At 39.1% G+C, this 23,744-nt stretch overlaps 1 protein-coding gene across 2 annotated transcripts in view; it reads right to left on the reverse strand.

Annotated features, from left to right (window-relative positions):
- stau2 (staufen double-stranded RNA binding protein 2) overlaps window positions 1-23,744 on the reverse strand; it is a 70,917-nt gene that overhangs the window by 42,034 nt on the left and 5,139 nt on the right. For both annotated transcript variants that reach the window (XM_017406686.3, XM_025003842.2), the window contains exons 6-10: window positions 14,511-14,670; window positions 10,335-10,442; window positions 5,086-5,298; window positions 4,132-4,269; window positions 1,421-1,549 (exon numbers count right to left, since the gene is read on the reverse strand). In XM_017406686.3, coding sequence (XP_017262175.1) covers window positions 1,421-1,549; window positions 4,132-4,269; window positions 5,086-5,298; window positions 10,335-10,442; window positions 14,511-14,670 — 748 coding nt within the window. The remainder of the gene's footprint in view (window positions 1-1,420; window positions 1,550-4,131; window positions 4,270-5,085; window positions 5,299-10,334; window positions 10,443-14,510; window positions 14,671-23,744) is intronic.

Raw genomic sequence — 23,744 nt, forward strand, 5'->3', positions numbered from 1 at the left:
TGACGTTTTACAGACATAAAGCCATTTATCAGCCACTAATTCAATTTAGTCTAAATATTCTGCCTAAAATTCATAAACAGATCACTAGAAACAAATGTAAATGTTGTTAGGACTGTTTAAATTGGAGATCAAAGCAAAGGGAATCCCTGACTAAACTGGACTGAGGTTTTTTTTAGAATAGATAATCAGCCTTAACATTATGACCATCATCCTAATATGGAATTTGACCCTTTTCGAACCAATAAGCACAGGTCTCTGAAGGTCTGACACCAATTCACCAGCAACAGATCCTTTGTCTTTAAATCTCCAATTAATGAACTGGTTTTATAGGTCCCCAACTGAATTTATTTCTGAAGATTTTTGGGGTCATGTTGTTGTTCCTGAAAGGATTCTTGAACCATATTTGGAGCGCTGGACACATTAGCCTGCTGAAACGGGCCACTGCAATCAGGGAATATAATTTTCTTGCACACCTATACTTGGTTTGTGAAAACATTTGAGCAAGAATCAAGGTGGAGTGCATTGAGGTACGTACAACTTATTTAAGAGGTGAGTACATGGATAGAGGGACCATGAATTACCACATTGCCCAAACGTCCCACTGCACCTGCCAGCTTACCTTCTTTTAAATTTAAACCTTCATGCAAACCACTTAAACTAAAACCTGACTACTACAAACACCGAGCAAGAACTGCAGATGTAACATAGCTGCTTCGAAACCAGAATTTGGCTCTAGTCATAGTTTCCCAAATCTTAATCCATCAGATTATTACCAGGTCTGCTGATAGTGATGTTGACTGGTTGCCCAAATATAAATATAGCATCATGAGTAATTAATGGGCTGTCTGAAGAATAATTGATATTCAGCAAAAAGCTTTGGTTACGTAACACAATCTCTTTCTGATTCTGCTCTGTTCCAATGAGGTGAATAAAGATGATGGCGATCAATGGTTGCTTGCGAAACCCACTCAGTTCAGAGGAGCTGAAAGTGTTATATAACAGGTCAGGAGCACTGAGACCCGTGATAAATCTGGGAGGAAACTCACTGTTAGTATGTCTGCACACGGCTGGAGAGTTAAGCCTTTAAAATACGTTGATAAAAGCAAATTACAAGAAATAGTTATTCTTTATTTATAGGCATTTCATTTTGGTTAAAAATATAATTTTATGTAAATAAATTTGCTAATTGGAGTTCATGAGAAGACTCCAAATAGCCTTGCATCAATGTTTATTGTAAGCCTGTGATGATTGAATAACAAAAATCTGAAACTGCAAACTTTAGCTCTTTTCTCAGCAAAACAATGACAGTTTTCAGCTTCTTAGAAGTGAAATAGTTACATATAATAACAGATTGGGTGATTTGTATATAAACCGAATATACAAGTTGGCATAAGCAATGGTTTGAAAGCATGACTTGTACCTCTGAGGGGGTCTGAGGGACTGTGGACGCCTTGTATCCTAGCTGTAGCAGCATCGCCTCAGCAGCGTTCCGCTTGGCCACCTTCTTGTTGGGTCCTGTTCCCGTGGCAACCTCGTTATTCACCTTCACCTGCACCAGCAAGCACAGAGAGACACAAAATCAGAATATTAGGGCTGCGTGGTTACGTTCTGTTCAGGTGTTAGTGACTTTCTCCTAGCTTTTATGCTTCCATTCACTTTTAGCCGAGTGCAATCACTCTCTGAGCCAAGTCAGCCTCGCAACGTGAAGTGTTTGTTTTTCAGTAATCCCAAAGCATTAAATCTGTCTATCCAGAATGTAAGCAGAAATTTCCAAGAGAATATCAGACGTCGTTGTGTTATGCAAACAGACAATTACACTGTACAAATAACATTCTGGGAGCCAAAGCCTGTGAATGGACAGCCTCAGCGCACTTATTCAAAGTGGCCTGACAAGCTCAAGTACTGCTCTGAATGCATAAAGTGGGCAACGCCACATAGCGAGGATAAACAACTAAATGAGTAACCACATCGCTAAACAGAATCACTCTTTTATTAGGCATTAAAAATTAATCAGCTCCTCAAAGGTTTTTGATAAAAGGTGGAGTTTTTTCTTTCTCAAACTAGTGATGGGTTTAAAGAAAAGATGTGAAAACAGAGGCTCATTTGAGCTCTGCTGCCTACCAAGGGAAACAATGTGGAAATTTTAGAAGAGTGAGTGGACTGCACAAAAGAACACACACACTCACAGGGCCTAATGTGTGTATCAAAGAGGCATGGAGAATAGGTTTGAGGCTGAATTACTGCCTGATGCTGAGAGAAGCTCTGTTCTTCATTTGAAAGAGGAGGATTACGGAAGAAAAGACAAAGAAGGGAGAGTTTGACTGAGAGACGGAGAGGGGGATGAATGGGAGCAAGGATAGTTATGCAGTTGAAACGTCATGGGTTAATAAAAATGGACAAATCTCATTCAGGCAACCGAGCTAAGACACAAGCTTCTCAATAAAGATGTCTTGTGTAGATACACACTCAGCAGCAGCAGCTTTATTAAAACATTCGACTCATGTGCAAACAGCAGGTAAACTGAGAAGACATCCTGCATACACTTAGCACCCTTAAAACTGGATGCATTATCCAGGTCCAACTAATTAACTTGCATCCCTTCAACCAATTAAAAAGTAACATCGTATTTACAACTTGACACTAATATTTCAAATATAAAGACCATTAATAACTTGCAACACTTTTCTCTGAAAAAAAAAAGCTGTAATTACAAATATTAGATTTAACTATGCATTATTAGGCCTATTTGCAATAACTTGCAAACACAGCATGCTTTTTGCCATTTTTATATAATAATAAGTATGACCTGAAATAAGATGAACAGTTCAGAATAATCCAACTCCTCCTACAAAGAACTACTAGATGAATAAGAACCAGCAAACGTGTAACTTAAAGGGTAAATGTTGCTGCTGCAGGAGCAGTGCGTTTCATTTTCTTATGAGTAATGGCTCCTTACAACACAGCCATATTCTTGTATTTTCCAGTGGTGCAGAAAACACACCATGTGCTGCCTTTGCTAGCACCAACAGACGAACTGAAATATAATAGTATAAAACAGTTGGCTGATACACTGAGGAAAAACAGGGCCGTAAAGATAAATGTTCATCTGTCCCAAGGTTTAACTGTGGCAATAAAAATACATAATAAACAGAACTTTTTAAAAGAGCCTGTGGAAAAAGAGAAGATAAGGGATTAGTTAAAGAGAAAGAAGAGTCAGCTATGAAGAGAAGAATGATCGGGAAATATTTTTTTTTAAATCCACGTACGGCGTGCGTCATGAGATATTTGTGGATTTTTTTGTGACAAGCTCACTTTTCACAACGATTATTGAGATTGTAGAAAGTGGTGACTGAAATAATACAGGTCTCCTAAAAACAAAACAAACCAAAAAAGTAAAAATGCATCTGAATGCTGTTTTGTGCAATGTAAAAATAATAAATACTAATTAAAGCAAGATTCAGCTGATTGTACTTTTTTTCTGTTTAACTCCACCTTTCATTGTTATATCATATGTACACTCAATTAACAAATAAGACACAAAAAAGAAAAAAAACAAAACAAAAAGCAAGTACATACATAAACTTACATTCTGCAAACAAATTATGTTGCCAAGTTCTCAAAAGAAAAAGCAAAACAGGCTCCTCTTTCCAATAGTTGAATTTCAGGGGATATAGAGAATAAGTAGGCGAAAGTTCATGGCGTCTGCAGTCAAACTGACCCTAACCTATTATCACTGGACCGGGACAGCCTGGCCATCTGGATAAGATGTACCAATGAGCAATGTAAACACTGAAGGGCGTCTAGACACTGAGACCATGAGACTCATCAGCTGTGCTTTAAAATGCACATTTTGATGAGCAGACTGACATATAACACTTTGTCAAGTTGCACACATTCTTAATTTGATCTATTTTTGCTTTTATAAGTAAATACTTTGTTTAATAAAGTTTGTAAACCACACAAGCCTTATTTGCAAAAGTCGTTTTCATTGAACTGCTGCCAAAGAGTGCCTATTGGTGCATCTCTGCAGCTACAGGAGGCTTCTGTCAAAAACTTCTTAGACGATCTTTAGCTTGTTCATAGAGTCTGAATTAGGAATCGAAGGGAAAGCGAAACAAAGCCACTGTTCACCTGCATGACGAACTCCCGGCGTCGGGGCATTCCTCTCTCAGAAAGCAGCTGGTACTCGGGCTCCTTCTCCTTCTTGGCCTGCTGGATCTGGGCCAGACGGCTGATGGGATTCATGCCTTGACCGTAGTCCGGCGCTGTCTGGAAGGAAAAGAGGACAAACGTGATCAGTTCCATTCCTCATCCTCTTATTGTGTGAATGCTGAGTCAACATTAACACCACTGGTTTTCTCTTCAGTTTCTTCAGAAACCTTGTTGTCTTTTAAATCTGTTTCAGAATACTTGCTCTGTTTTTTGTCTTCTTATGCTACCTTTAGCTTTCAGCTACCATTCTGCTTCTTTTAACTCTTAGCTACAACTCACTATAGCTTTTCTATTTGTTTAGCTATTTTAGCTACTGTTCTGTTCATTTCAGCCTCTGTTTTGCTCATTTTAGTCTCTTTCCACTCATTTTAGCCTCTGTTTGCTTGTTTTACCTTTATAAATAATAAAGAACGAATAAGTTAGCTGTCCTTCAACACTCAATATTCACACAGCATTTTTACAAAAATTGCAATGTCTCTAGCTTCATTAAAACACTTTTTCATCTCCTATTTTTTTCTTTTTTATGTTGAACTACTAATGTGTATTTCTGTTCTCCTGTAGAGACATGATCAGCTCTAAAGATCGTATTCATACATCATTTGTTTCACATAATCCAAAGTACACTAAGCTCTGTTGAGTTTAGTCCTAATACATGGATAAATGGAAATCCACCCAAACTTATCAACAAGGACAGTAGTGATCAGAAAAACAAGTAAAAGGATTAGCAAGGAAATAAATCTTACTCTAATTTGGTTGTTGTGAGTTTTTTTCACATTTTTTTACATTTCTTGTCTAAATACTCGATTACATAACAGTTTTAATCCACATCATTATCAATCAGAGCATGCTTTTCCTCTCAGACTGCTACGGCACCTTGAGGATAGTCTTGGTGCGTTTCTTGTAGTGGGTCTTGGGTTTCTCTACAGTGGGTATGAAGGGCAGCTTCTTCAGGTCCTGCAGGATGGACAGAGCGGCACGCTTCTTGGACAGCTTCTTACTGTTGCCTTCGCCCTCGGCAGAAAACTCTCCAACAGAGACGCGGGTTAGGAAGCTCTTCATGTGCGGGGGGCCACTCTCCTTCAGCACCTGGGAAAGTTATTCAATGAAGAGAATTAAAAAAAAAAAAAACACACAAAAGAATCCATGTGCATGTGCCAGTGTTTCGTCATTATGTGCGAGCAGCTACACCAGGTGGTCCAAAACATCTGCTGTTCGTGATCATACAAAAATCTATCCACCCATATTCACACACAAGCACTGAAAAATACAGGCACACACACACACACATGAAGATTAACATGTTCCTAAATGACAGTCTCTGGTGATGAAGGCTCGGTTTCCTTCCTCCAGCCTCTGGTCACCTGGGAGACCTAAAACAAACACCGGCTGGCGTTAGGTCATGCTTCTGCAATCACATCTACTTCCTATGAAGTTTGAGAACAATGTGTGTGTAGCAGGTGGGGTTCTCTCTAACCTTACATAGGAAAGTGTACTGGAGAAGAATTGGGTTTCACACACTTATGACTCCAGATTTATATGTGCAATTATCTGACATGTATCTTTTCCAGTGCCTGTGTTTAAACGGTGCCTCAGGCCTTCATGGTTTCCCTCCTGCACCCTCTCACTATAGTTGCTGTATGCTTTTCTTTTAAATCCCCCCCCTCGACTCTCTCCCTCCAGCTTTTCTCTACTCGAGCTTAAGCTCCGGTGCAGACAGCACAAATTGTAGCAATCAGCCGCAATCTAGAAACAGCTAATTTAAACCCAATGGCCGATAAAAGTGATTCAACTGATAAGCAGAACCTCGAGAATTCCTGAGATGCTTTGCACATCAACACAGACAAATACCAGACCCTTAAAGAAACAGATGATAATGTGCACATTTCCCCTTCTCACTGTCCACACAAAAGAATTTAATTAGCAAGTGACATATTAGGTCTAAAGTGTGGAAGCAAAACTAAGAACATTTGTTTCAGCTTCATTACTGAATGTTTAGAAACTAACAGGAAAAAAAATCACAAAATATGATCTTACATTGTGGATTTTGAAGTTAAAGATGTTAATTTTACTAAAAACGTATTCAATTATAGGCATTTCAGGCCACCTTTTTAAACTAAGATCATCTTATGATGAGAAGGGTTGGAGTGATTAGTGTCGAGTTAGTCATTTCTGTTTTAGTTAATACTGATTAGCTGTGGCAACCATTTTGAATTAGGGTGAGGCAAAAATTATCCCAGTAGTAGATATACACTTAATAATTACTTTCTGGGCATTTCAATAAAATTTGCCCAGTGGTTAATCAGATATTTTGCTAAGACGAAAGACAAATGTACGAACACAGAAACCTTTCACGGTAGCAGGTCAGAGAAATGATTAGACTTATCATATTAACTATTGTCCAAACAATTTTCAGCTAATTCCTTTCAATGATTATAGGAGATTCCAAACCCTTCACTTACTGAGGATGTTACCTCCTTGTTCCTCAGTATTTCTGCACAGTGAGCTCAAGTTCGTGGTATGTAAAAGATGTGTTTCAGGGAAGCCTTGAAGAAGTTGCTAAACTCCCTCCGGCCCCTGGGATCTACTCTGGTCTTGCTCATCCCAACAAAAGGCAAAGTAACATGTCAGCTTTCTGTACAACATAATCTAGTGAGTGGGATTGGACACAATCACTTTTTTAAATTTATCATACCAACAGGTGACGACAACTCTGATCATTGATCATTTCTCAAACAGAATTATGTCATTTGGTGGAATCAGATATGAGTTAAGAACAAAAAGTAGATAGTTTTTTGTAAGTCTCAGATGCTGTTGTGGAGTTGTTTTTAGCTGTTCAGATGTGGGCTTGCATCTCTGTCCACTTGCTCGGGCTTTCTCTCCCTGCTTGTCCATCAGAAAGAACATGTGTAAGTGCTCAGCTTGAGGGCGAGCAAGACAGAAACCAACACAAACATGGCTGCATCCCTGATTGGACTTGAACAAAAGCTCATTTTTCCACAGAAAAACACAAAGTCATTTCAAGATAAACACTTTCCTCCAGCCTTAGTAAAATTAAGCATCCCAGCGAGTGACTGGCCGAGGCACGGTTTGATTTTGTTACATGTCATTGTTTAGTTGTCAGGCAACAAGTCGAGACTCCAGGAAGTTACGGGTCCTGGCCAAGAAATACTTTGGCACACAGATCCCCCCATAAACGGCAAATTGTTGAGTTACCACAGTGGTGATTTTATTTTTTAAACTAACAAAGTGTTATGTTAATTGTTTCATGAGATTTGTAGTTTGAAGGTGAAAGATTTCAGATTTTTGGACAAGACAGACCAGACATAATTCTGTTATTTAGTTGTGTCCAGCTTAGTAGCCTAATGCTAAAGTTACATATCAATACACTGACAGTTTCAGAATAAACTTGTATCTCTTTATAAAAAGAACTATGTTCAGAATATAAATTTGAGCACACATATTTGTTATTTGCACCAGAATTTAAAAGCAAAATATAATATTTTTTTTATGTACAAACAAAACCAATGCACTAATAAATAAGGCAAGTTCCAGTTAATAAAATGTTCATAGTATTTTTTTTTTGTTTGTTTTGCTATATTGGTATAAATATTGCAAATTTCCTTGAGCTATTGTGATAAAATGTTTTTAGGCTGTATCGCTTACCTCAAGCTGTGACGTTACATATTTAAAAATTTGACAGGAAGTGTATGCCTGCGCTACTTGTCCACTAACTTTAGCCCAGGATGGACAAGCTGCCTTCAGTCTTTCGGCAGACGACGCAAAATCTGCACCTCACTGATGGGATTTCACGATCCCACCCACCTCCAAGCACAGCCGCGTACACATACATGCAAACAAACACACTAACACAACTGTCTACCACTTGACGACAGGGAGATCAGGTTGAACACAGGAAACCTGTAATTCAATGTTGATTTTTTTTTTTTTTTTTTCGGTCCTCTTTTCCTAATCTGTTCTTATTTAAACATGGGAGGCCTTCTCTTTGGCTTCCCGTTGAAACATTAATACCCTGAGCGTCTGAGGAACTGTAAATCTAAGAACTCAGGTACTCCAGAGATGGAGGCTATGCGAGCAGGGGAGGACAATGGTGAGGACTAGCAGAGGGAAGAAAGGCCCTTTTGTGATGAGAGGTGGATGGACATGTCCTGAGGGGAAACTGCTCCTTGTAAGATGGGTGGTTCTTGGCTGGGACCCTCTTCTCTTATGTCCTCCTCACTAAGACAGCCCCCAATCCAACACACGAGCTGTGATTTATAGATTGGTTCCTCTTTGATGCTGACATCTGTTTGATATTGCCTGACAGGGGGATTAAATGAGCCAACTGGTTCTTGGGGTGGTGGCGACCCTCATCGTAGCAGAGGGATGGGAAAGCAGACGGTCCACTCATGGGTAACTGCGAACCTCGGTGAGGGGAGGGATGAAGAGATGTAAAAACATGGCTGATGATGAAGGCATGTGCATGAAAGAGAATGGTTACGGTTTTGCGTAGGATGAACGGATGTGTGTCAGCAAGAGTATTTGACTGGGGGTTAGCGAGTGTACAATAATTTCTTCTCTCCTTCTTCTGAATTGGATTTATGACTTTAATTTTCTTTCTAATGACCCTGAGATGACTTTTGTTGTGGACTGGTGCTATATAAATAAACTGAAGGGAGCTGAATTGATGGAGGATGAAGGTAACTCTGGTGGAGTAATAGGAAGTGGGGACAGAATGTGTCTTATGGCAAGAGAGAGGAAAATTAAGTTCATAATCCTTTTTTGTCTTTAGTTACAATAGTGTAGGACGTTTGCTGTACTGCTTTAAGATGGATTGACAGGATCAGCAGGAAGACAAAATTATTTCCAATTAGTTATTCTTGTTAGACTCAGACTTCTCTTTTTGTTTTTATCCTACTGAAAGTTTTCCTACTTTCGTTTCAACACTGTATTGTTTATTTTGTACATATTTGCTCTTAATCACATAATTGTTGACTGAGTTGATGAAAGATAACAAAGAGGCAAAGGCTAAAGAAAAAACACACTGGGAAAGTTACTGATTTACTTGTCAGACAACAAGGAATGAACAGGTAAACTCCAGACGGACTGAGCAGAACAATGACTGTTCCACTTTCAGTTTCCAAATGTGACAGACCGAAAATGAAAGTGCTGTAATTACTGATAGTGGGAGAGACATAACAGATGATGAATCACCTTAATCCAGGTTCAGCTGGCTGAAAAATTAATGAGTTCCAGGAAGGACTGACATGCCCGGCTCTGATGAGCAAACATGTTTTTGAGCAAAGAAAGAAAAAGGGTGTAAAGGGGAGGACGAAACAGATTTTCAGTGTAAATTCTTATTACCCAGAAGTCTGCATCAGTAAAAAATGTGTTACCTCTGCACCCTGTCTGCCTTTCCTCCACACACAACTGCCCCATATGTGATTTTTGGGAGTGATGGAGGTGGAAGGGAGAGGTCTGGGGAGGAAGGGAGGAGGGGGGGACACAATGTAAACTGAGCTCCACTTGGTTTTGGAACCTTGCTGAGCACAAGAAGAAGAAGAGGGGGTGGTGGCTGAGAGAGAGAGAGAATACTACATGAGTCAGCTACGATATGGTAAAAGCCAAAAAGTACAGCAGCGGGTCATATAAGGACACGAAGGTTGGAGAATTAGAAACAAAGAAAATGAACAAGCTGATAAAAAATAAGAATATTGTAAAAGCTCAGGAATGACGACTTTGTGAATCAGCATTAATTAAGCTCATTCTGATGCAGCTCATCAAGCCAAAAAGACATTCTCACAAGTTACACCCTTTTAAAAAGGTTGCACACATCAACAGACAACATATACTGGAGTATAATATATGGCAAATGACTATTTTAGCTTTCTTTCTGTTTTATGTCCATGCAACCATAGCAGTGTTTAGTTTTAGCAGGACTTTTCACATTTATGCTGGGAGAACATGACAACTTTTGGAATTTCTAAATAAATGAAATTAATCTCTTCCCACATTCCTTCTGAGCTACATTTCACTTTAATTCCAGTAATAATGACATCACCAGGCCTAACAATGTTCATTTTTCCACTGTGCCACGTCTGACGAATCTGTCCTGCTGTACTTGCCTCAAAATTAACAGATAAGTTCCTCTTGAGGGCGATTTCATAAACTAGGCTGATCTCAGATTTGCTTGCATCAGCTCCCTCCTGAGTCTCCCCTTTTTCCTCTGGGCTCTGGAAAAAAAAAGATTCAGAAAAATATATTAAGAAATTCACTTAAGAACATTTGAAAAGATTTTCTAACAGACAGTCACAAGAACAGATCAAGAAGTCTGGCTAATTTTTTAAATTCAGCTGTTCACTGAAGTACATGATAAAGTTTAGCCCTAATTTAAACTATAATTCAAAATTATGATTTTCAACAAGTAATATTTTGCAACATCCTATAGGTAAGATAACTCGTATTAATTAAATCAAAAAGGCAATGTTACAACAAGCTTCAAAATGATTTAAATCCCTGTTTAAAGTTTACATGCAACTAAACAAACTAAATTAGTGCAATACAAGTGTCAGATAAGTTATCTTTGTAAAATACCAGATTGCATCTGGAAGCAGCTACAATCTTTTTCATAAATAATAAGAAACTGCTCCCGTTTTAATTGAAATTGTATTATAATACAGCAAACCGTGACTCCAAAACAGTGGCTAACATTAGACAATTCTGAATTAAAAAAATAAAATAAATGAAGTCAACCAAACTTTCAAAAGGTGAAACATGTCTGTTTTCGTCAGCAGTTCTCTAGAAATCTAAAACTTATCATTTACACAATTTCCCAATAAAAGACCTGTGACAACCTTAAAACAAAGTAACAATTTCAAAAATACAGATTATTACAACTATCCAAGCAATGATCGCATGCTTTTAGGTCAAAGCAGAACTCAAAAAGGTTTCTGTATGAAGTTCAACAAAGTCTGTCTTAATCACAAAACCTTTTGGCTTATTTATCTCAAATGCAACTTCAAACTAACCACCAATGACTCCAGTATGAGTTGTCAGTGATTTGTAAAATGATTGGACTAATTAGATCAATGGTTTTGTAACGATCAGGAATTTTCAAACCGGTTATCAGGTTGCAGTCACTTTAGCTAATAATAAAACCAAGTTCACACCAGTGAGATCATATCGTGAGTCGTTCAACAAGGGGCTTTTTGCTGCCAGTTGTCTCTGGGAATGCAGAGGTATGTCCCGATCTTTATCTTTTCATGTCCAGCTCTTTGTCTGATTAAGTCTGAAAGGCTGCAAAGTCTTTCCCCCCTGGGCTCCTTCCTCCTCTCCCCTGCTTCATTGTGTGACCTGATATGGCACGATTATTACTCTGAGATGAGATTTCTTGGATTTCACAGGAAGCTGTCGCATTGTGCCTACTGTACTGTACAGAGCCAAAAGTTAATCCTGGTGAGACATACATGTATTTTGTTATGACACATGAAGTACTGTGGAAAAGTTTGGGACAATTTAGATGTTTAGATTATCGTTCATTATGCAGAACTATTAAGCCAGGGTCTGAGAAGTCCCTAAATGTTTCTGTAGTACAGAAACAGAAAGACTTGAGGTCCTGCAACAGAAAAATCTGTAGAATTTAGACCATTTGGGGTTTGTCAATGGCCAGTACAAATGCTGAATTTTAGAAATCAGGGCAGCCAATCATCAATTTATGAAGCTGTTTTTTGTCCCATTATTATTAAAGATTAAACAAACATGAAAGAGAGGGGAAGGAAAACAGCAATTTAAGAACTTTGGGCCAATGCTTACAGTCTAGTGTGTGATACTGAATGGTATGAAAGCATAAGGCTAAGAGCCAATCAGTTAAAACCACTTTGATTTTGAGGGATTAAAAAGCAAAATTTGTTTTGTTAGTCAGCCAGCTGCTCATGTCTGCAGTGCTTAACAGACAGGTCTCTAGTGATGATGTCTTTGACACTAATTCGAACCCACAGACAGCTTTAGGATCTGCCTGTGTTGTGCCAAAATAAGCCCTCCTGTCATGAAAGGTTTCCTTCTTGCAGGGAACACATTGACATTAGGGTTTAGTGACAAATGTACCAACACTTCTGAGCATATATACTCTTACCACTTAATCAGATCAGAATATATTTTTAAAAAATAGCAAAAATCAGCCTAGTTCATTTATTAACCAATCGTCTGGTCTATCTCTAGTGTTTACGCAAAAATAATCTGTTTTCCACAATGTTTCCAAAGTAGTCTAAAAGCTACAATATTCTGCTTCATCTATCATCCTCCAGTGAGTGACTCAGTCCAGTTTTCCTCTATTATTATTTGAATTTCAAAATAAATTTCATGCTGTTCAAGGCTGCATTTTCTTCTTTCACTATGAATACTTAATGTGTGACTGACAGTGTAGAAATTCATTTCCAAGGTTGTCTTGCAAAACCGCTCGAAGTTGAATGTCTGAAAGTGTCAGCGAGTGTGAAAATAAGAACACACCAAACCGACCAAGCAGATCAGCACCATCCCTGTGACAAAGACTAACAGAAATTAGAAATAAGTAGCCTCGAAAGTTTCTCATTTCTAATTTACTGAATCATTTCTTTTTTTAACCCGTGCTTGAATGATGTTTTTGTGATTCTTGGTTCTACATGTAGTTGTCCTTCCCACAAGTACACACTATAATTACAATATCAGTGATAATCTGTACTGTTCCTTTAAATAAATATTGTGTCACACTTTTCATTGTCTTGTCAAAAGGATTTGACACGGTCGATCATAGCCTACTAACAAATACTTTACATCACACTGGTTTATTGAAACATGCAGTTTCCTGGTTTGCAAACTATTTAAGCAACAGAACACAATGTGGCACTTCTTCCATTCTGGATGTTGCCCAAGGGGTGTCCCAAGGTACCGTCTTCGTACCACTTCTATTTTCAACTTACATCAATGATCTGTGGAATAATTTGTCAAATGCTACCAGTCATTTTAATGCAGACATCATTATTTTTTACTGCTCATCCTCCCCTAGTCAGGCTTTTGAGTTTTTACAGGATGTTGTTAACACAGTCTTGTCTGCAAAAACGTAAACTGATTTTAAATGCAGACAAAACCAAGCTCATTGTATTTTCTAATAAAAGAGAGCTACATGGAAATAACTTCACAAGGAGAACATATAGAGCTTGTTTGGGGATTTTGTCTTGATTGTGAGCTTTCATTTAGGGCTCACATTGCTAATTTGGTAGCCAATTTCAACCTGAAGCACTTTAACTTAAAACCATTTAGGCGTTTAAAATAATTGTCTGTTTTATCCTATATTACTTGTTTTTGATCAATATTTTATGACGTGTGCTGCTGGCCTCTCTTGGTCCGGTCACCCTTGAAAAAGAGATCTGGATCCTAAAGAGTTTTTTTTTTTTATCTGGTTGAATGAAGGTAATGAAGAAAAGGTTGAAAATCCTAAAATGAAAAGAAACACTTCTAGCCACAGGGTGTCCACACACCTAGACACGTAGAAACACACACTGCTGTGCAGAGACAGAATGACAAGCTTATACTACACAATGTGGCTCAATTTGTAAATCAAGACTCAGCAGGAACAAACAAAGAACTCACTGATGATGGCCGACGCCACAAGACAGCAAGGCAGGCAAGTGAGGGGGGGTGCCAAAGCGTTTTGAATAACCATCAATGATGCCAGGCAATGAGGATACGGGGTAATTTGGTTTCCAGCAGGAGACGATAAACCGTTAACGGCTACAAGTGTAAGAAACTTTGGAAACGAACGGTGACATTGGGAAAAAGGGAGGCACAAAACGGTAAAAGAAAAAAAAACTGAAATAAAACCTAGTCAGGTGCAAACCAGATTGCAGGGATTAAATGGTACATTAGAGTAATTAGAGCTGAGGTGGATTTAAATTCAAACTGATCAAAGTTAGATAAGTACTCATTTTAGTAACTGAACAAAAAATACACAGCACTCCTGAGCCACTCCAGAGAGAAGAAAAACAGACCAGCAGCAAAGAATCTTTTTAGTTTAATGAAAGAAAATGGTTTCAGCTTGAAAGAGTTGATTTAGACCTAGGGGTGAAAGCAGTCATGAAGATACAAATGCACCAAAGGAATGAGGTTACAATAAAACAGTATGAGCAAAAGAAAAGGGTGGCTTGATGTTTAATAAAGCTCAAGTATGTGCAGACAGCACAATGTCTACATTACAAATAATATTAGAGAACCTGCAACAACTGTATGAAAGGCTTCAGCTGATTTTCCTGTTACGTGTTGGTTTTTACCTGTGGTGGCCGTTCAGGGATGGGTTCATTGCACAGGGCTTGAAGGGCTTTCATGGCAGCGTTGTGTCGTGCAGCTTGGCGGGTTCGACCCTCCCCAATAAACTCACGACTCCCCACCGAGAGCTGCACGTAGAAGATCTTAGGAACAGGATAATGGTACCTGGAAAAAAAAAAAAATTTGATTTTTGTGAGAATAAAAGCCAATCACAGGAACAATAATGGAGTCGGGAGTAAAATTAAATAATTTGTTTACTCTGAATTCTAACTAAATCTTTATATAAGACTTAAAAGAAATTTTCAAAAAAGGAAAAAGCAGCTCTAACCCAGTTAACAATTCACCCAGTTTACACCATTTCCAAATTAAAGGCCCACCACTTCATCAGGGTCAATTACTACACAATAGTCTGTTGGCCAACCACTTGAGTAATGTGTCGCTATTGAATCTCAGCTCATGGATGCAAAACAAAGCACAGGAACATATATCCTCTCCTCTTTCTTCTCGCCCTGAACATAGATTACACTCTCTTTCACTGAGCCTTGACACAGTGGGGCTGAACTGTCACCGAGCAGATTTAAAGGTCTGCATGTGTGATACCCCCTCCCCTCCCTTACCCCCCCCAGGGTCAGGAAGAGAGGAGCTGAAGACAAGGACTGTGGTCAAGGAAAGAGAAATAGTGGGAAAACTAATAAGAGAAGCAAGAAAAACAAAGACTTTAATATCCCTCTCCCTGTCAGCTTTAATCTCTGCAAACACACACCGATGTTCACAGGGATATACACACACCATATGTGGTCGACACAAGCTGGGATTTACAGAAATATGTCTCGATTAGAGTCCAGTTCCCGGACTGTATTCAGTGTTTTCATGTCGGTTTTTGATGAGAAGAAAAATCTTTAAGGGGGGAATATAAGAGAGCTTATTTCACCTGAAGAAAAAACATATAAACTTTATAGATAGACAGTTATCGATTAACTGTGAAAACAGTTCACAACGCCCTGTGTGGCACTCAGTGTGAAGCTTGATGAAAAGTGTGCAAAAAGTACTTTTAGATATAAACAAAACCCTTTTGGAAAAGTACAAAACTTCACATAAGTAAAGCTTTTTAACAACAGCGATGAAGAGATAAGATGGCTGCATGGGGCATGGAAGTTAGCTACACTTTATATTCATCCATTTTTGATGACAATCAGTATCTGATTGTTTACTAAATGTATATCAGTCATTTTAACAAATGCCAGTTGTATTTGTGAGCTTTTGTCAGAGTGTAATTAGTGAGAGTTGTAATTTAGGGTCAATGTGTAAAAGCACAACATGCCAGGCTTTTAAACACTCAGTTTTAAATATAGATTTTACATTAAACCAAAATAATTAGCTGATCAACAAATTAAAAAGCATTTATTTTACTATTTCACGACCTGCTACATGAAGGCTGCACTATACTGTAACAGAAAAACTTGCAATGTGTGATATTATTGTGATAAACCCACATTTTCCTCAGTCTTTGCTTTCTCTTCTGTCATCACCATCATTGAAACCACATCTGGGCATTAAGGCCTTTAGCTTAAAATGATTTTTTTATCAAGTAGATGTAAACTTTTCCTCACATATGATTTAAAAACCCTTTTTAAATTATGTTTTGCTTTTCTCCGTCCGCTCACTTCTTGTGACTTTCCTTCGTGCCTGACTCGGCCAAACTAAAATGAGTCAGCATATTCCTGCAGGTCTTTCTGCAGGCCACAGCCCTCCTCGTCCGCCTGCTCTTAACTCATGGCCACGGGAGCCTTCCCTGGGCGGGGGCACGCCCGGCCCTCGCACATCAAGTGTGGCCCCAGGTTCTCAGAGGACATGCCAAGTGCAACAAGGGCTCCGGCCAACGGCGCTGAGCCGGGATGAGAGCAGCTGGGGCCGCGGAGCTGAGTACAGGTGCAGAACGGAGGAGAGAGGCATACGCGAAAGAGGAGGACATAAAGGAGACAGGAAAAATGGGGGGAAAGAAAGAGGGAACGGGAGGCGGAGAGGGGCCTGTGGGAGACCCGGCTCCACAACGTGGGAAAGTAGTGGCTTACACACAAGCCAGGAAGTCAATAACATAGGCCAGCACACATACACATCAAAATCATGTAGAGAAAAAAAGGCAAGAGAAATCTTGATTAATGCTCTGTGACCAGGCCTGTGTGGACAATTAATATTTATGTTATTACCACAGAGAGAATATTGGACCAGGACACCTGTAGAGAGGATGTGGAGCCTTCAAAAGGGAAGATAATTACACAAAACCAGAGTGGCATCTGTTCCAAGCGTGTGCTTGCATATTTTTGTCTGAGTCAAAGAAGACAACAACAGCCAGCAGAACTCAATCAAATGATAACTCATCAGCGTTTAAGAGTGAGTCATGAAATTCACTTTAAAGGCAGAACCTTCCCTGCAGCTCTCCTTCCTGTGGGTCCTGATGGTGAAGGTTACCATTTCACCTTCATCTTTCAGAGTCATGAATGAACACACAAAGAGACAGGCACATCCAAACATCCTTCTAGTTTGAGGCCCACACACAGACCTATTGGGAAATGGAAGTTGCGCTTCTGCAATTACTACTATAAATGACATTTCAGCTGGAAACCATTTGCTTTAGTGGCACAAACAACTGCTTTGCTTTCTAAACGCATGTGCAGGAAAAAGTAACAACTCATTCTCCATTACCACATGTTACATTTTTATCCAAACTGCTTATGTTTCATTCACTTTCTTGATGTTTATATAACCTTAGATTAATTAAAAGCTATTTTTGTATGTTTTATTTATTCCATAAGACATGGCATCGAGCTTCCATGGTCTGAAAAAGTTGTTTTAGCAGGCTACTGAACCTCAGTCTGTTCAGCAAGTCGACTGAATAACGAGTGGTACTGACAAAAACAAGGAGTATTATTAATGTGATCAACACAGGCAAAAAGAACAAATGAGGGGAAAAAAGTAATTCACCAAGCTGCGTCAATCTGTGGCAGTGGCTTGCAAAGTTGCAAACGGTGACAGTGTCACCAAATCAAGACAGTTGAAGATTAGATAAAGCTGGCCTGATCTGCTGAATCCCGAGGCTTCAGATGGTCGGATCAGGTTTTGGGGTCCACACCTAGACCTAACAGACCTAACCTGCAGTGCTTCTACGCTTCAGGCTGGTGGTCGTGGGTGTCAAAGCGTGAGAAATGTTTTCCTGGCAAATGCTGGGCCCCTTAAAACCAATCAATCAGGGACTGAATGCCAAAGCTTAGTAGTATTGTTGCAGGACATATGCCTTCCTTTATGGTCACAATTTTCCCATCATCTGAAGGATACATCCACAAACATAACGCACAGTCTCACAAAAGCAAGCGTTTTAAGCTTAGCCAGCTGTTTTAAACACATAAGCATCTTATTCTGCTTTAGGAAACCTCAAGAAACCTGGATATAAAATCTTTTATGGAAAAATTCGAACCAAAAATAACATCCAAACCTGAAAAGCCAGGAAATAATATTCACCAGTTTACTCAGTTACGTTTATTTAACTCTCTTTTTGGGTTGCTCTTGTGCTTAGGATTAAAAGTTAGGCTTTAGCAGAGCAAAGACAACACACGGGAGAAAGCAGGCCAACCAAACAGAGACAAAAAGCAGGACATGTCTACTTGTCTTCCAGCATCCTTGAGCTTCATAATGACATCTATTGGTCAAACTGGCAAATATAAATATCATAGCTGTAATATACACAACCACAAATCCTTGTAAAGTGGATGGGACTGCACTTGGGTGACAAGATCTGGAGAAAAAAATATATACAAAAACTTGGACAGGCTTCCCCCTCCACCAGCTGCACTTTCCTCCAATCTCCTGCCAGATTTCTTTTTTCTTCTTCCTCCCAACTTCCATATTTCATTCCCTGGATCTATCTTGGACGGCTCTCTTTCCCTTCGGCGTCACGCGATCGCTCTCGTAGAAAATACATTCTGGTGTGAGAAAACAGCCCGTGTAGACAAGTAAACACAGTGTGTGGGACTTGGGGGTTGTCTGGGCCCCGTTTGAAACCCTTAGACCACATTGGAGGAAAAAGGATCAATGGAAGTAAAAGCAAGACAAAAAGAAACACGATGGTTGTGTCAACCCAAAATCTCAATATCTTTACGCATTAAAAATAATATACATGAAACATTATTGTCATTTAAATGGCTTCTTTTTCATTAATGTATCTAAAAGAGTTCTGTGATGTAAATTCGATCCTTTCAGCTCAACTGTTAGAAGTCTTGGCAACACTAAGCCCCTGAGGATTTTCTCATTTTGTTGCCTTAAAAGACCATGACACTCATGTCACTGGCTTGTGGAAACACAAAGAACCTCAGCAGTGTCAAACAATATGACAGCAGTTTACACACTCGGACAGAATCGTGACAAGCATGCTGTATGCAAGGTTTCATAGACTATATAAATGTAAACTAAAAAAACTAAAATTTAGGTCGTGTTTTTGAGAGAGCTAAGTTTGTATTATGAGGATTCTGGTTTTCAGCATTTTACAAATAGGACAGAAAGCATAAAGGGGTGTTCAAAACACATATCCAAACAACGAGGAGTTTCCTGTATCAAATCGTTTACCATTTTAATAATATTTTAACATTTTGCGATCCAGAGCTTTTCAAGATCAATGCCTAACCTATTAGAATCACTGATACGTTATGTACTATCATCAATAATCAACTCTTAAACTCAGTACAAATCAGACGTCCTGATTTGTGGAGAATAATATTTTTGATACAAAAGAGGCTATCAGCTTAGTTAGAGGTTACAGTCATTTGACTTGACTTCTTTACTTTTTTTAAATTTCCTCACACAGATGAGAATGAAGAGATTACAAACCTTTTGTTGATTTAACCTGCTTGGTTTGCTGCTGAAACATTAACTATTAAATACAAACTTCAAGGTAAGGCCGAACAAACACAGAACTTCACTCAGATGAGACGAGATGAATGGAGGAAGTAGACTTCTGTATCACCGAGTCTGTTGGACACAAATCATTCCAGCATTTGTTGATGTTGGAGCTGTATCCCACTCCTCCAGCTCAGTCAATAAAACACTGCTTTATGACAATTGGGACACATTATCCTTTCCAATGGCATGTCAAGAAAGGTAATTTATATACTATCTTAGTAAATTTATCTGATTTAGTGATTTAGTGATTTGCACAGATGTGTGTTAATTCAATATAATGTTATTTCTTTTGAAGTCTCTGCCTTGTGGGCTCCGAGTTCTTTTCTTTTTTCTTTGGGGGTGGCAGATGTGATGATAGGAAAGAAGAGGGAAAAAAAAAAAAACAAATCCGAGGAATTTCTGAGTGGACAAAAAGTACAGAGTGTCCCGACTGTCCCAAAAGACAAAGCAGCAATATATATTAAAAAAAAAACAGATTAGGAGAGAGGGAGTGAGAGAAAAAAAAGAGATGAGTGCATGTGTTAAAAGGGCCTTAGAGGATATCTGATACATGTACATAGGAAGAGATGAGAGGAAACGTTGACTATAGAAAAGCGCTCGTGGCCAGATCAGCCTTTTCAGTCAGCCTGGTTGGCCCAATTAAAGATGTAGGTGACAAAGCACACCTGAGTTTTTGTGTGCGCTTTGTATCTCTGCTGATATCTGATATCCTGATGCCATGAGATCCATTTTTCAGGGAGCTTTCCATTGCAACTGTCTCTTCAGTTTCTTCCTATAATCCACATTTGACCTCATTTAAGGTGTTAATAAGGACGCCATTGATTTAACAAGAACTCCGCTGTTCAGCTATGAGACAAGGCTGGAACATGTTCACAGTTTGTATGGTCAATCCTAATACAAGTTACCTATTTACAAATACACAAACCACAGAATCGGCAACCTGGTTTGTAATTTATTCCCAGGATAGTAGTTTCCTGTGAAAACCTATGAAAGTTTTTCCCACTTAAAACAGCCGTCTCCTGCAGCTGGAAGCAAGGTCAACTACAGGAGCGGCCAAGGCTCCAGCCATGCCCGTTTCACCCAAATCAGCCCGGTTGTTCCTGCGCAATGCCGCTCACAGGCAGGCAAGTAAACAAACGTTACTGAACCTCTGCCTTGGCCTTTGTCTTGAAAAAAAAAAACAAGACAAAATAAAAGCAAGGACACCAAAAGCAGAAAAGTAGCAACAGCTCACATCGAAACAGAGCCACCAGAAAAGCCCTGCAGAGCAGAAATTGCTAAACTTAGCTGTATTTCTCACAGGTATGCTAGGCTAACTAGCTGTTAGTAGATCTGTTGTAGGTCTCTTAAAATTTAAGGAGCTCTGGCAACATTTTGTAAAACCATTTAATAGATTTTGACCAATTAGGCCAATGTTGTTGCTTACTTTCAGTCATCAGGACAGCCAATAGCCAATTTAGGAAACTGGTTTGTTTGGTTTTGGCCTATAAATATATTCTAATCTACTAGATTTTGAAAATAAAATGAAAAAAAAAAAAATTCTCACTTGTCACAAATGCAGTTCCAAGTTTATATCTTAACAATAAATATGTAAAGCTCTGAAGATCAGAATTAGGGACTTACCATTTTTCCAACTATGTTGTTCTTTTAAAAGTTAGAATAATCTTCTAGTAAAACTTCTTTTTAGGCCTGCTAGTGTACTAAGAAAAAGCACCCCTGCTGTGAATAAAATCCCAGCTGCAGGAAACGCATTAACCAAAGGGAGTACCGTCAAATATTTCCACAGATGTGCCTTTTAATCAGCTAATATTCTCAAGATAGAATTCACCAGCAAATAAATAATTCTATATAAACAAACCATTTAGAAAAACTGAAGGGTTAACTTGTCACAATTAACACCGATTCCCCCCCAAAAAGAGAGAAAGAAATAGAAATACAGCTTTAATTATCCTCAAACGAAGGGAATTTCAGACAGGCCTACACAACACAACATTCTGTGGGTAAGGAACTCATTGCTACATAGGTGATTCAGTCTTCCTTTCCATTTCCGACAGAGAAAGCACGAACGAAATGCTCAGTATCTCAACATCATCACAGGAGGAAATGTCAGAGAGCAAAGCACCCCCAGTCATTCAACCTACTGATCCTCCAGCTGACATTCCGGTGCCGTCATAACCAAATGAAGGAGGAGGTGGGTCAGCTTTGTTTTAGCCGGGAAAGTCCGATCCAGCTTCTAACGCTGATAAAATGCAGGCGCCCCCGCCCCCCCAGAGATCGGAGCAGCGGGAGGAAGGCTGGGAGCGCCGCGGCTAAACCGGAGGAGCCCTGCGTGACTCATAGGAATCAGGTGCTCCAACGATAACACGAGAGTTGGGGAATGTCGATGAAAACGGTTGATGCAATCAGATTTCTTGATAACACGAATATACTTCTGATTTGGGGATGGATTTTGCTCGTGGTTTGGGTTGAGTTTCCGCTTGTCTCATAGCCACCCTGTAAGTGACTGAGAACACCATTGTTCACTAAGGATGAACAGGAAGACGGTCTCTTCTGCACGATAACAGAGATGAATCGCTGATTTAAACATGGACGTGAGTGGCAAAGAATTATGCTCTGGTCCTTCACCATAAATAAGATTCATTAAGACGCTGATAAATGCCCAATTCATATTATAGCAGTATTTCCTCTACAGGGCACTTTCTGAATGAATCAATACTGGTCTTGGTGGTCATTAGAGCACTGATGGATCAGAGCCAGGCTGCCCTTTTAATGGTAGGATTTTCCATCAACATGACTCTGGATCACTCTTATTCATCATAATAGGTAAGGACATGGGTATGTGGAAACCTTCGTTTCCCTGCAGCATCGTTTAGGTGACGGATTGGGAATATGGCCTGTCACTCCTCTACACAGTCAGTCATCTGTTTAAGAGAATTCATACTCTGAAGGTCCCCCTTTCATTAATCCAGCACTCATCCGCACTCGAAGAAGGAGGCCTCGTGAAAACATAAAGTGACCTTGGATTAATAGATGTCTTTTTTGTTTGAGGCACACACACATCCTCCAGTCCTTTCTCTCTGGCTCCCTAACAAAGTGAAAAAAAAGAGAAAACCGACCACGAGGGATAAATATTGCCTGCCTCTTCTTAAAAACTTATCACTCTGACATATGACACTGACAGATAGACATTGGCAGACAGATTTTCTCCTCTACCCCAAAAGACATTTATCTTTCTCTCCATTTGTTCCTGCGTGGATCAGATAGTAAAAAGATGTGAGCCAGATGCTAGACTGCCTGTTGACAGCACTGAGTTACACTGCCACTGAGTCACACACGTTTTCTGGCAACACGTTGGATATTATAATAAATCTCACACATTTGGCTTCACAGAACCTCAGTGGAGAAACTTAAGGAGCCAAAGTTAATGAAAACAGCGAAAGCAGACATACAGATATGCTTTTCTGTTAGAAGCTGGTGAGTTTAGCTTCCTAATAACAAAAACTGCTGAAAAAATTGTTTTTTTCAAAACAGAAAATAATTAATAGACGTGTTCACATAAAAAAAATCTTTCTTTAAATGAGAGCTCAATCAGTTTTTCGAAGGTAGAGAAAGAGGGGACTTAAAAATGAAAAAATACTGCCATCTGGAGGAACTGGCAGGTCTTCAAAACGAACTCAAACAAGTCAGCCGTTTCAAAATAACTGAGTTCTCTTGAGATTCATAACTCTGTTAGATTTCAAGCATGATATGCTTCATTTTGGTTTATTATCTTATAAGAAACAAATATGTAGAACACATATAATACCATAAAATACTGAGACAAACTATAATTTTTATTATGCTAACATTTCAGTGTTCCTTTCAATCATTTGGATAAAATCTGTTTATAGAAACCACTGTTTCATGTCTTGTGCATTTTGGTGATTTATATCAGATTTTTTTCTAGTCTCTATCTTATTTTATATACTTTACAGTTTCGAAGGTTTACCTGGATCACATCATTTCTTAACTAAAGTGATTACGAGCTGCTCAGAGTTTTTTATGGAGTTAATCCAGCCAACAGAACGGAGTGTGAGGAGAACCCACGAGGGGAACACGTTCATTAAGTTACAACACACCTGAGCCACAGGGATCAAGGAAACAATGCTGCTCAAGTTAATTCAGTTTATCACATTCACAAAGACAATTTACTCCAAGTATAACTCCTTCGCTACCTGCATTTGTCTCCGCTTTCAAAAGGGAAGATGTCTGATAGTTGGGTGCAGGACTTACTTTCATCACTCAAGTCA

The sequence above is a fragment of the Kryptolebias marmoratus genome, linkage group LG21 (genome assembly GCF_001649575.2).
Source record: "Kryptolebias marmoratus isolate JLee-2015 linkage group LG21, ASM164957v2, whole genome shotgun sequence".
In the NCBI taxonomy this organism is placed as follows: domain Eukaryota; kingdom Metazoa; phylum Chordata; class Actinopteri; order Cyprinodontiformes; family Rivulidae; genus Kryptolebias; species Kryptolebias marmoratus.